General features: G+C 50.3%; 1 protein-coding gene across 3 annotated transcripts in view; it reads left to right on the top strand.

Moving 5' to 3' along the window:
* The window catches only part of SYK (spleen associated tyrosine kinase), an 87,674-nt gene that overhangs the window by 49,350 nt on the left and 24,086 nt on the right, over nucleotides 1–14,238 (top strand). The window contains exons 5-10 of one of the 3 annotated variants that reach the window (XM_047100975.1): nucleotides 2,584–2,665; nucleotides 3,016–3,065; nucleotides 4,674–4,742; nucleotides 5,089–5,239; nucleotides 5,950–6,224; nucleotides 13,654–13,741. In XM_047100975.1, the coding sequence (XP_046956931.1) occupies nucleotides 2,584–2,665; nucleotides 3,016–3,065; nucleotides 4,674–4,742; nucleotides 5,089–5,239; nucleotides 5,950–6,224; nucleotides 13,654–13,741 (715 nt within the window). The remainder of the gene's footprint in view (nucleotides 1–2,583; nucleotides 2,666–3,015; nucleotides 3,066–4,673; nucleotides 4,743–5,088; nucleotides 5,240–5,949; nucleotides 6,225–13,653; nucleotides 13,742–14,238) is intronic. The other 2 variants (XM_047100985.1, XM_047100994.1) reach the window with 2 other exon arrangements.

Below are 14,238 nucleotides of genomic sequence, written 5' to 3' on the forward strand. Positions count from 1 at the left end.
GTCTGTCCTCCAGGACAACTGCTCGGGGGCCCCGGTGTCATGACAAGGACACGGCCACAGAGCCGTTGGACTTCTCCGGGATGACCATTTCCTTTGTGTGAGTTCACGCACAGTGCCAAGGTCAGCACACTGGCTCATCCCAGCATTAACCGTCTCTAATTGTTGGAGTTTCTTCCCAAGATTCTACCCGTATTCGTGGATTCCTCCAGCATGTCAGTGTCCAGCCCTAGCTAATATCTTTCCCCGTGTGTGTTTTCTAGCCCTTGGGCTTAAGAAAGAGCCTCATCCATTTTGACAGGTGTGATTTCAGTGGTTTTTTTTCTTGAGAGCCACGTGAGGGGCCGCTGTTCATGGCCCCCCCCCCAGGAGCCCCGAGCTGTTTCCCTGGGAGTTGGGAATTGCTACACTTGGCTGGACTGGCTTACTTTGGGGACGGAGTCAACAAACCAGGACCTAATCTGGCCCTTGGCCTGTTTTTGTACAGTTATGGAAGAAGTGGTTTTTATACTTCAAAGTGCTTTTGTGTGTTTTTTTTTTTTTTAAGAAAGGACTGTGTGACAGGGAAAGTGGCCTGAAAAAAGCCTAAACTATCTCTGTCCAGCCCCTTGTAGAGGAAGTTTGCTGACCCCTGCCCGGGAGGGAAACGCTCATGTGCAAGCCCACCGTCCAGGCACCCTTGTCGGTACAGTGTCAGAAAACACAAGATACTTGAATGACACTGGAAAGATGGACAGGCACCTCACTGCTGGAGGGACCTCGATACTGTCAGCCCGAGGACACGCTGTTACATTCAATGGAGCGGACAGAGCCTCTGTGTCTATTTCAGAAGCGTGTCAGGGCTGGTCTCGTTGAAACGCCTGCTTAGAGGTAGAGCTTACCACAATAAAAGACGACATAAAAAGAGAGTGCTTCCTGGAAGGGTAAAATATATTCATTCAGGGGCGCCTGACTGGCTCCTTCGGTAGAGCATACCACTCTTGATCTCGTAGTCGTGAGTTCAGGCCCCACCTTGGGCATGGAGCCTACTTAAAAAAAATTACAGATACAAACATTCACCCAAGCAAGTAAGTTTTGAGAGGAGATTCAAGAGCAGGGTCCTTAGCTGGAAAAGGTACCAATAAACAGAGAAGGAACAGATACCAGATATGAAGATTCTAGGTTGTCTGAAGAGATGTCTGAGAGAAGAAAATATGAAATATCAAGGCTGTCTTCTTATTGTGTAATTTTGATGAGATACAAATAAATCTACTTGCCATTAATTAATTTTTTAATGGGCCAATTGGACATCATGAGTCATGGTTTTCTGGGAGCTGTTAGCCAAGGATGGCCACATTCTGTCAACATAAGGTCATTCTCTAGAAGACCTTGTCCTGATGACCCAGCTCTGACATCTTCTCCCTGAAACTTTTGGGCTGAATGACTTGGTACCTCCAAAGCCTTTGCCCACAGCCCTTGTGCAGCATTAACCGATGACTAATAGTATATTGTGATTCCTTTACCTGTCTCTCCATCAAGAGAGGAAGCACTTCAGGAAAAGGAAATATGCCTCATTCATCTTAGTTTGCCTTTGGTCCTGCCTTGAGGCTTAGCATGAATGACTGAATAAAGGAAGAAATGTTAGCATGCTGAATTTGTTTTTATAACATCATATGGATGTAGGAGAAATAAACAAATAAATGGAGCTTGCTATTGAAAAAGGAAGGGAAGGAGGGCTGATGGAATGGATGGTTGGATGGATGGGTGAATGAATAGATGGATGGGTGGGTAGATGGGTGGATGGGTGAGTGGATGGATGGGTGGGAGGATGAGTAGGTGGGTGGATGGATGGGTGGGTGGGTGGATGAGTGGATGGATGGGTGGGTGGATGGATGGATGGATGGATGGATGAGTGGCTGGCTGGCTGGCTGGCTGGGTGGGTGGATGGGTGGATGGATGAGTGGATGAATGGGTGGATGGATGGATGGATAGATGGATGGATGGATGAGTGGCTGGCTGGCTGGATGTGTGGATGGATGGGTGGATGGGTGGGTGGGTGGATGGATGGATGGATGGATGGACGGATGAGTCTCTGGCTGGCTGGGTGGGTGGGTGGATGGGTGGATGGATGAGTGGCTGGCTGGATGGGTGGGTGGATGGATGAGTGGGTGGATGGATGGATGGATGGATGGATGGATGGATGAGTGGCTGGCTGGCTGGATGGGTGGGTGGATGGGTGGGTGGATGGGTGGGTGGGTGGGTGGGTGGATGGGTGGATAGATGGATGAGTGGCTGGCTGGCTGGCTGGCTTGGTGGGTAGATGGATGGATGGATGAGTGGATGGATGGATGGGTGGGTGGATGGGTGGATGCAAGGGTGTGGGGAGAGTGAGGTCAAGTCCAGATGGGAGGTGGCATGTGGACTTCAGTCCAGAATCTGAGGCTGGGGGGAAGGGCCATGGGAAGGGAGCAGGATGAGCTCCCAAGGAAGCACGTTTTATTGTCCTCGAGCCACATTTAAGGTCTGAAAGGGGAGTCGGCTGCCCCAGGTGGGATTTCTCCATTTCCTTCCTCCGTTATGCATGGCTCTTACTTTCTTCTTTTTCAGCTAGTGGAGCATTATTCTTATAAAGCAGATGGGCTGTTAAGAGTTCTTACGGTTCCGTGTCAGAAAATTGGCGGGCAGACAGGTGAGTCCCTGATGTTGGAACCTCCGTGTCTCAGATGTTGACAACAATCAGCCTCGTGTTCCTTTTGGCCTGTCCCAGGTTCAGGTGGGATGAGGACTTACTTTTACAGATCAATAAAAAATGTCGGATCAGTCCCATTAATCAAAATGTAGCCAATGACTTTAACCTTAGAAAACGGACTGATTCTAACTGCGTGGGTAAGAAAGGCGAGTGAAGAGAAGACATCGAAAAAAAATGGCGCCCCAGGCAGGACAGCTGGACAGTCAGGCTGAGTGATCTGTGGGGGGCAGGTAGGCGTGTTGCGGGTTTCCCGGGACTTAGCCCTAACCGACCGTGCTCTTTCCACCCAGGAAATATCAACTTCGGAGCCCGGGCGCCCCTCCCAGGTCCACATCCTGCAGTAAGTGTTACCAGAACTGCCCCTTGGGTGAAGAGGCCATATGTTAGTGCAAGGTTTAGCACTCAAGGGTAGAGGTGACTGTTGCTTTTGTCACCTTGGTAAACTGCGACCGGGGGGGGGGGGGGTGTCAGCTAAAATCAGCCTACTTTTAGTTCCAGGCCGGCGGAGGCTATTTGTAGGTTAGGCTGGGACACCCAGTGTTAAGTCAGATGTACGCCCCCTAGTGGATTCGGGAGTGGTAGCCTCCAGCTCTGGCCCAGCCCCGAGCCATCTGTGTGGGATCGTGTGCGTGGTCGCTGTAGTGAGTCTGGGGTGCAAGATGTCTCACTGAGCCCGCCCCCCCCCCCGCCAGCTCTCTTGGTTAAATCATGGTTCTCAGAAGACTCGACCTTTCGGGAGAGCTGGTCTGGCAGTAGCTTAGCGGAGGAGGTTTGGGGAGGGGCTGGTATGCTCAGCTGAGTCAGACGAGGAGAAGCCCCTAGAGAAGGCAGGTACTGGCCTCTCCCTCCATGTCAGTAGGAGGTGAGAATGTCACCTGTCCCCATGTCTCCACGTGGGCTTGCCCAGCACACGCCCCTAAAGAGAGAATCCTGCCAGTCTCCTACCTCCCGACTGTTCCAAGCTGACACACAGGTTTATACTCAAGACAGGACTCGGTCCTGCTCCTTTTGGGGGACCTCGGTGTGCACCTTAGGTGTCCTTTAAAGTATAAAATTCCCCCATCCTGAGTTGTGTGCTCCACGTCTCCCGATTTGCCTGTTAACCCTTAAAAAACAAAATCCACAGAGAAGAAACGTTCTGCCCCGGGTAAGGCCCGTTGACGGCTCAGAGGCTGTGTCTGTGTTGAAGCAGCGAGGCTCTCTGGGGCCAGTAGCCGCCACTGGATGGGGGCGATTAGGAATTTGCTAAAGTACCAGTGAACTTTGGCCCCAGCGTCTAAAATATAGCACCTCTGTGGAGTGATCATTTTATTTTACGCTTTACGCGGCTCCTGGGCCTGGAGAGTCTACTGGAACATGTGTGTTCCATGAAACAGTTTTCTCTGCCTCTGAGATGGGTGAGGGCTCAGGGCTGAGAGCTCATAAAAGAACATCAAGCCTGTATGTAGCCACGCATCACCCAATAGCTTCAGGACGTTAGCTGTTCTGGAAAACCTTTTTATTAACTGGTGAGACACATACAGGGAAAAAAAGTAAATACGTGCCCTACGTGTCCTAATCTGGAATTTCCACAAACACCTTAGAACCAACACCCCAAAGATGTAACAGAATTGGGCACCATCTGATTTATTCTTTAGAATGATTTGCCTCGAGTTTGTGATTCAGTAATCTATATGATACAGGAGCTATTTAACGTAACAGCCCTGATCTTATAGCTCTCCGTGGAAACTGTTACCAAAATATTTTTCCCGATCCTTCTGCTCACGTGGTGGGCTTCTCCTGAAGCCTCCCCAGTGACCCAGTGTTGCTGGTGCTGAATCTCCTAGCGGAACGTGGAGGGGGCTGGCGGTGATCATTGTAAAGCAAGTCGAAATAGTATGTCATGTAAGGTAGCCCGTGTTTGTTTTCTGAAACATTTACTATTCCTCTTTGCCGTTATGGTTTCTAGACATGGTCAGCGGGTGGAATTATCTCAAGAATCAAATCATACTCCTTCCCAAAGCCTGGCCACAGAAAGGTGCTAAAGCGTCCCCTGCTTGCGGTCCTTGACTGAGTGGTAGGACTGTCCCGTACGCGGCGCCCCCGCTCCGGTGCCCGCTGGCCTCCGCGTGTGCTGCCCTGACCCCCCCCCCCCCCCCGCCCCGCTGCTCTGCTGTCCTGTCTGCCGTGTGCAGCCCCGGTCGGCAGCCCCCTCCCGGGCCTCCTGTGCTTTCCTTGTGAGTCCGGTCACTGCCACCAAGTCCACGCCGCGAGCGTGCCCTCTCTGCTGAATGTGCGCTTGAAAGTCATTTGGGTCGACGGGGAAAGTGGGAGCCTCGCGTCGGAAAATCGTTTCAAAGCGAGCCACGTGACTTTGTTGCCAGAATCCCGTGTTGCAGGAATGGGAGCCGGTCGCACAAATCACACGCTGCCGGGAGGAATGCCAGGGTTTAGCGCCTAAGACGGTTTATTTTGTGGACGCCAAGTGTGACAGTACCTGCGTTACGGCTGTCGGCTTCCAGCACGGAACTGGAGGTAGAACGTGCATGAAGACAGACGTGGACATTTGAGGATTAGAAATACCTGGTTTCTTTATGGGGCAGTAAGGTTGACATAGGAAGGGGTTTTATATTTGGCTGTGTGGTTGGATTAGGAGGAAAGAAGCCGAATTATTTTAATGATTTTTATTTATAAGGAATCGTCTCCATATATGTGTGCGCGTGTGTGTGTGCGTGTGTGTGTGTATAGATACACAGACATATATTATGTATGGATTGTTTTTTGTGCTTTTATCATTGGTGGTAGAAAATTCTTTCATTACTAATTCTTTCCACGTTCACATCAATTGGCATTTTCCCAGACATACAGTTGGGCATCAACACAGGATACAAGTTGGCTACAGTACTTGCTAGAAACTACAGAAACGAAAAAGCATAAAAGTCCTGAGATTTCATTTAGGAGGAATGTTCCAAGCGAGCCGTCCTACTGAAGTCGTTCTCAGTCGCGCTGACGGCAGGCCAGAGAGGGGAGTTGAGCGTGACGTTTGATGAGCTGAATGAAACGGAATGGCTGTCTGAATGTCAAGGGCCCAGGAAGCGTGGGTCAGCCCGCAGGAAGACTCAGCTAGGAGGGGGCAGTGCTTTGGGGGGGTGGGGGGGGTGCTACATTCGAGGATGCCTTTGCTAAGGGTGGCATTTTAGGAGTCGGGGACCAGGTTGTCAAGGTGACACATTCTCTGTGCCCAGTGCCCACTTTGCCACACCGCTTGGCGTTTGCTAGAAGGTCCCAGGACCGGCATGTGATTGAGGCTGTGGCCCTGAAGAGGTCAGCGTCCCCCATGCTCCCCAGAACAGCTCTCCCACTGCCGCCTGCTGGCCCGCGTGGCCTCGGCATTCGCCCCTTCCCTCGGGAGAGGGCTCCTCCTGGGGGCTCACAGGCCCGGGGTCCAGCAGTGTTTCCTGCTGAAGGGGCCAGATGGCACCCATCAACCGAGGTGATGCAAAACGGATTCTGCTTCAAGGTGCGTGTTCATAATCACAAGCTGTAAGCTTTTCAAGGCTGTAATTACAATGTAGTTCAACTTTGCGACCTTGCTACAAGGGTTTGGTGGTCAAACACAAGATTCAGGAGTTGGTAATCGGACGCCGCCCCCCGACAGAGCTGCGTAGAAGAGCTCGGGGCAGGATGCGTGGCATGCATGGTGCCCAGACCCCTTGCTCGCTGCCTTCCGTGGCCCCTCCACGCACAGGGCCTGCCTGTTTGCCATGGGGGATCCCCTGTAGACGTGGGCCACACCGCCGGTTGCCATGATTCCTTTATTCCTGATCCCCTGTATGGTGGCCCAACCCTATGTGCCAACACACAGCCCCCCAACCCCTGTGCAGCCCCGGGGATGGCCGGTTTCACTGTAGACAGAGAGCGTTCCATGCGTATCTTTGTTACGTGGTTCCTAAGTGCACCACGCAGGGTTCAGCCAAGGGAGCGTGACCAGCTGGAGATTTGTGTACAAAACACACACACACACGCGTACATACATATTTACATACACACACATCTCTACACGCGTGCACTCACATACGAGTATAGGTTTGTCGCAAGGACTCGCCTTATGCTATTATGGGGGCTGTATATGCGGGTCCTGTGTCTGTAGGGCAGACCGTCAAGAAGGGAACTTCAGGAGCAGGATGGAACTCTTCGGAGATGCTTAAAGTTGTCGTCCGCAGCCGGGGGTCAGTCCGCCCTCCACCTTTCTCTTTTTCTCTCTTGGCAAAGCCTCAACTCTCCCCAAAGGACTCTCAGCTGATTAAGCCAGGCCCACCCATGATAATCTTAAATTAACGAATTAGGGATTTCAATTACATCTGCAGAATCCCTCCATAGCAGTACCAAGATGATAATTTGATTCAGTAATGAAGATTACAGCTCAGAGTAGCCACACTGACACATCAATAAGCCATCACCCCAGGAAACAGCAGCCCAGCCCTGGGAGGAGACAACTCACCCCCACCCCATCCCTGTCCCAAGCAGGCTGAAGCCAGCTTAGTCACTCACGGTGAATAAGGAGAGATCTAGAAAAGACGTAGTAGACCTTTACACTAAAGGAATGTGTCTCCTCTTTTTTTTTTAAGTTTTTATTAATTTATTTTGAGAGAGAGAGAGAGAGAGAGAGAGAGCAGAAGGGAAGAGACAGAGAGAGAGAGAATGCCAAGCAGTTTCTGGTATCTGGTGCAGAGCCCGACGGTCAGTGCAGAACCCGACTCAGGACTCGAACTCACGAAATCGGAGACTATGACCTGAACTGAAACCAAGAGTTGGACGCTTAACCAAAAATTGGAGCCACCCAGGCACCCCAAACATGTCTCCTCTTCTTAAACTATTAATATATATCACTAAGACTACCTAAAATATCTGTAAGGCTACCTAAAAATAAACACATGCATGGATAAGGAACATAATATCATCAAAGGAAATAAACTGGGAATAAGTATTGGTAATGACACACGTGTAAGGCTAAGATCCTTAATATATAGAAATTCTGTAAGTCAGTAAGAGTTTTAACTAACAGGCTAACGGCAGAGGATGTCAGCAGGTAGTTGTTAGTAAAGCAAATGTATTTGTATTTCTCTTATAGGGAAAACATAGGAAAATGTAAACATAGGGGAAGCTGCTCCATTTCATAACGAGAGATACGCAAGTTGAACCTCTGGTGCCCCGTTATGTCCATCTGTGAAATGGACCCAAGTAAAAAGCTTGATGGCATGGTGTGGGAGGAGGCTAATAAGCCCTTCTACACTTTGCTGGAAGCGATACAGCCTCGAAAAAAAAGGTCGTTTCATAACATCCACCAGAAATAAAAGCACACGTGACTTCTTACCTGCAATGTTATCTCTAGGTGTGTAATATTGTTACATGTATGCACAACCACGTATATGTGAAGGTGTTTACTCCAGCACCGTATAACTGACAAAGTCTGAAAACAATTTTAAAGTCTATCATTGGGAAAGAAACCAGTTACAATAAAACTCACACTGTGGGAGACAGCTGAGATCTAGAATTGTTTCCAAAATACAGCGTTAGTTGCAAGTGACGAATCTGTGCTGATAGAATATAGAATGTTCTGGAAGAAATACAGTAATAACGACACCGGTAAAAGCAGTTGCTGTGGGAGTACGAGACAGGGCTGTCAAGGAGAGTCCTGTTTCGTTGTAAACCCTGCCGTGCCTTCTAAAATTTGTACCTCTTGAATTTATTTAATAATAGTTTTAAAAAGGGAAATTAGAAAGAATTTCTAATTAGAATTAGGATTAGGAGCTAATTAATCTGGGGCGCCCGGTGGCTCAGATGGTTGAGCGTCCTACTTCAGCTCAGGTCATGATCTCACAGTTTGTGAGTTCGAGCCCAAGTCGGGCTCTGTGCTGACAACTCAGAGCCTGGAGCCTCTTCAGATTCTGTGTCTCCCTCTCTCTGACCCTCCCCTGCCCACCCTCTCTTTCTCAAAAATAAATAAGCATTTTTAAAAAAGAAACTAATTAATCTGATTAATACTATGAAGATACGTCTCTGGCAAAAAAAAAGGCTATTGCCTATTTAAATTTATAACATTTTTGAAATATGCATTGATTTTCCCTAGATGCCAAAGATATCAATAAAGAAGCATTGTGTGATTTAAGTTATGGATTAATTGTATTTTAATCGCTATTCAGAAATATGTTAGGAGAGCTGGCATTTATGTTTTTGTAAATAGAAGAGGAATTTTCTATTCGTGAAGCAGTCAGGAGGAAGCATTTAGGGGAATTATGTCAGATACCCCGTCTGGTTAGCTAAGGTGCAAATGACGCTCTTGAGTTTGTTAATTTGACCAACATACATAGTTGTTTTTAATGATTCAGGCACAAAAAGTACATGTCAGAACTTGAATTAATTCTAGCATGTGGGTGGTTAATGAAAAGTGTGTTTTGACTTGAAAAAGCTTGTTAATCAGATATTAGAGATGTCCTAATAAAAACTTAGGAGCAGGGATATTTTAAAATTTTCCTTAGAGGTTAGGAACATCTTCACACCTAAACACGGAAACAAAGTCAAATTACGAATGCAAGTATGATTCACCCTCTCCCCACCCCTCCACACACTTGCTTTGAAGACTGGAAATCCTTAAATGAACGAAGCCCCTCCCACTACCAGATACCAGAATGTTCGTCGTGCTTCGCTAAGCATACAAACATTTTAAAAGACATTTTAAAACATGCATTTTAAAAGACAGCACCCCAGCCTCGTGTCACCAAGGCGCGTGCCCTCAAAGCGCCACACAGCATGGACGTTTACCTCGGTGGAAACGTGTTCCACAATTTCACATTGAAACCCGTGTTTCATGCCAACCTCTGCACTGGTGACTGGGGTATTTTGAAGGCTCGTATTTAAATACACAGTTCACCGGGGCTGAGTTGCAAGAGGGAAGGAAAGGAAAGAGGGGTTGTGGAGTCATACCCACTTACACGGTAACGCCGAAGCGGTGACCCAGACCCTTGAGAAAACGTGTTTCCACGTCACTGTCAAGGGCCACGTTGTGGACCTCTGCTCCGAAGGTGAGAGAGGATCAATCGTGAGGTTCAGGTGTCGGTTGGCGTGAATTTGAAGCAGACTCAGTATCGTTCCGTGCCCTGGCCGAGGAAGTGTGCCTTCGACCGCGGGTCCCTGCTCCCCACTGGGACCACGGTCACGCCACCAGAGACCAGAGCCCCATCCGCGATGGCTCTGAGGCCTACAGCCCCTTCTTAGTCCCTGCAACGGTGACACATATGGGGCCACCTTCATTACTGCTGTGCCTGACTGCAAAATGTCTGTCAAGGAGTCTAAAAATTAAGGTCTGGAAATGGATGTTAGGACACAGCTCCAGACACACGGGTCAGGAAGCTGGGTTACCTGTCGGCGCTGTGAGGACAATGTATTTTTTACTCGTCTGTTCACTTCTGAATCCCCAGCTTCACATCGGCTCCCAGATAATGTTACGCTTGCGGTCAAGCCCGGCCAGTGAGAGATGGGGGATTCGAATTTCAGACCTAATCTGGTCTTATTTTTATTGTTGTGGAGTGACCTGTTTTCACCTCCGTGCGTTAAAACTTGAAGAAAAGGCGCAAGTTGGTCTTTGGGACGCAGAACACGCAGGGACCTAGCGCCATCTAGTGGTGGCCGGCGGGCCTGAGCTCTGTTTGGAACGTCCGCAAACACGGGGAAAACGCACCTGCCAACATTTCGTTTACACCTTGTTCTCTATGCAGACAGGGCGATGATGTTGATTAGAGCGGAATAAACCACCGACACAAATCAGAAAGAATAATTATAAATGATATAATAGGCCCGCAGTATGTTTTTCACTAAATTAAAATGTCGTTAAGTTGTAATACTCATCAATACTCTTATAACTTAGCATCCTGCCTCAGAGCCCATTCTGTACAAAGTCTTTGAATTCTTTTCAGCTGTGAACCCTCGATCCCAGAGGGTGTTGGGCGTTGTCCTACTAAGTGGCGCATCCATCGAACACTTCAGGAGACAGGAAACCCGTTTCACGTCTTTACTTTCGTCACAGTGTCACTGCCGCCCTGGTAACTGACACGACAGAAAATCTCCCATTTCTTCCAAAGAACATTCTCCAGAGTGTCGTCCCCTGCCCCCCCAATGAGGATGAGGAGGACCTGGGGGCGCAGCCAGGGAGCAGATGTGGTTAGTGAGCGTCCTGTGGGGCTCGGTGAGGCCATGAAGGCTCGTAACAGAGCGGTGGTCCACACGGCCTCCTCGGCTGAAAACGGGGGCCTGCCTGACCTTCCGAGGGAGACCCCAACCCGGGTCCTTACTCCGAGGCAGACCGGGGGTGAGCACCACCCTGCCGATGTCACTCTGGCCGTCACTGGTGGTTCCCACCTGCTCTTGGTGCCCTGGCGTCCCTGTCACTTACACACCCCCACCTCTGCTGTCCAATCCTTCCCCATGGGATTCACTTGTCGGGTCACTGCCTTCTGCCTTTAACTTGTGAAGTCCACTGGTCTGAAGAACATTCGCTCAGGGTGAAGCAGTTATAGCCCCAGGATACTGCTCTAAGGGTCACAGGGCAGGTCTCAAGGTCAGGAGAAGGGGTGCTGGTGCCCTCCCCTTGCCCAGGACGGCGGGTCCTCGTGTCAAAGTTTTGTCTTTGGATCTCAGTTTCCCACCTGCAGCCAAGATCAGAGACGTTGAAAGGAGAGTAAATGTAAACCTAAAAGAAGCTTTTTTTTTTTAATTTTTTAATGTTTGTTTTGTTTTTTTTTTTTTTTCAATGTTTATTTATTTTTGGGACAGAGAGAGACAGAGCATGAACGGGGGAGGGGCAGAGAGAGAGAGGGAGACACAGAATGGGAAACAGGCTCCAGGCTCTGAGCCATCAGCCCAGAGCCCGACGCGGGGCTCGAACTCACGGACCGCGAGATCGTGACCTGGCTGAAGTCGGACGCTTAACCGACTGCGCCACCCAGGCGCCCCTAATGTTTGTTTTTAAGAGAGAGAGAGAGAGTACAAGCAGGGGAGGGGCAGAGAGAGAGGGAGACACAGAATCTGAAGCAGGCTCCAGGCCCCGAGCCATCAGCACAGAGCCCAATGCAGGGCTCGAACTCACAGACCGTGAGATCATGACCTGAGCCGAAGTCGGACGCTCAACCGACAGAGCCACCCAGGCACCCCTAAATCGTTTTTAAATCACACTGACTCATTCTTCACATCTCCCAGCTTTGAGACATTATCTTCGTTCACTCATTCATTCACTCACTCACTCACTCATTCACTCACTCATTCATTCATTCGTTGGTACGTGTTTGGCACATTTTTATGGAGCACCAGTGGTGGGCAAGACGAAGCTCGGGTGTAGCGAATGCACGACTGTGCCTTACACCGTTTGCACCCTCGACACGTGGTGCCTCTCCTGTGAGCGCGGCGGGAACGCTGAGGTAGTCGGAGGAGAACGTGGAGCCAGGACCACCGGTTGACATGGGAGAGCGGGCGTCCGTAGCCTGGTCACCTGGGCCTTTGCCACTGCGAGCAGTGGGCCCATGGCGCTCGGTAGTCGGCCTGAACAAGGAGGTCAAGGTTTTGGAGACAAGTGGCCGAGGCGTGGCCGCGGTGCCTTGTGACTCTATTATCGTACTTGTGGTTCCGGGTCCTGTGATGTGAGGAGGGCGGGTGAGGACGCATTGTGTGACGCAAAACAAGCGGCAATGTAAAATTAAGCTTGATGTCTCCGTTTCTTTAAATTTCTCCAAAATCTGGCAGTATTTCACTTCTTCGTGGCCGGTGTTTGGGCGCCGATGAGGTTCATGGGTATGTAAACCCCTATTCAAGTCACACCAAAACAAACCAAAAAAAGAGTTTGAATTGTGATTTTTTTTTTCCACGAACCAAATTGACCAATTGACCCTTGTTTTCAGTTGAGAGGGTGGAGGTGGCCAGGAAGACTCAAGATGGAGACTTTCAGGAGGGAAAGTTTATAGGGACGTAAGGAGTAGATCGTCCCCACACCCTCTTATTTCATAATGCAAATCAACGCACATCAAATAAATAATAAGAGTCGTTGCCATTAATAACGGCCAGCAAACCGTTTTCCGTTACCTGCTCGGGGTACTGGGCAGATTTCCTTTCCCTCGGGTTCGGAAAACAGGTTCCCCCCCCTGCACGGGGTCTGTGATTATTGTCATTATTAGCAGCACTGGGCTCTGGCCAGCGGCAGCCGCGTCCCCATGGGACCAATAGCTCACTGGCCGGTGCCCCCCCTCTGGCATCTCCCCCACACGTAGCTAGATCTCTGTGGAGGGTAAGATACAGGCAGAAACTAGGATTGTGTAGACGCTTTGGAGTCAGGGAGGGCTTGGAAGCAGCTAGTAGATATTCACAGTTTCTTCTTTTTTAATGTTTATTTATTTTTGAGTTGGGGAGGGGCAGAGAGAGAGGGAGACACAGAATCCGAAGCAGGTCCAGGCCCTGAGCTGTCAGCACAGAGCCCGACACGGGGCTCGAACCCACGAACCGTGAGATCGTGACCTGAGCTCAAGTCGAACACTTAACTGACTGAGCCACCCAGGCACCCCTCAGTGTTTCTTCTTAAATAACTTTAATAGGACATAAAAGTGAAAAGAAAGAGTTGAGCCAGGAAGACGAATCCAAGGGATCTTTTGAGAGGCGGAAACGGGATTGAAGAGGGTCTGTGAACGGGGACCCCCTGCGCGAGCTCTGTTTAGCCTTCGCGGGGTCCAAACAGCTGCCCGAAGAATGAGATAAGCCACGTGGTTTTTTTTGTCTCTCTTCCTGATTCTTTCGTTTGTCTTCTCTGTATAAGTTCAAATGTGATTCTTTGAAACTACAAGTAACTGTGCAGATCAGTCCGACAGAGCACCCGTGAAGGAAAGTGACCTGCTGTCGTCTGTGTGCTTCAGGCCTCCACATCCCAAGGGAGCCGGCCAGAGAGCGCCGTGACCTTCAATCCGTACGAGCCGGACCGCGGGCCCTGGCCCACGGACAGAGGTGAGAAACGCACTCGTGGGTCGCCGGCCATTCACCGCACCGCAGTCGCGCCGGCCCGACTTAGCGGTGGCTCAGTGTGGGTGACGCTGCTGGCCGGTGGCCGGTGGCGGGTGTCACCTGCCTGGGGCCAATGGTGTTCTGGGGCATGAAGAGGTCTCCGAGGCCTCTCTGTCGGGGACACGGCCTCACGGAAAGCGTTCTTCCATGCTGCTGCTCCAGAAGGGCTCGTCCGGTAACACCACCAGTTCACGGCTCTAGGACCGCGTCCTTGGAAGGGTGTGTGTGTCCGTCTACCGCCAACACACTTCAGCAGAAGGGGCGGTGATGCGGGGCTGCTCCGGACGGAAGGGATGTCTGGGTGGCTGGAATTCTAGCCACACTGAGGGAAGTGCAGGGGCCCTGAGGCCACAGGAGGGCCCAGTTCACGAGGGCACACCACACCTCCGTGAAGCCCGTAGCCCTCGGCCAGACTGGTCGTCACAAGTGGGAACCCTTTC

The sequence above is a fragment of the Lynx rufus genome, unplaced genomic scaffold (assembly GCF_022079265.1).
Source record: "Lynx rufus isolate CCGP_SWC_20201006 ecotype Redwood Valley unplaced genomic scaffold, mLynRuf1.p SCAF_10, whole genome shotgun sequence".
NCBI classification, from domain to species: Eukaryota; Metazoa; Chordata; class Mammalia; order Carnivora; family Felidae; genus Lynx; species Lynx rufus.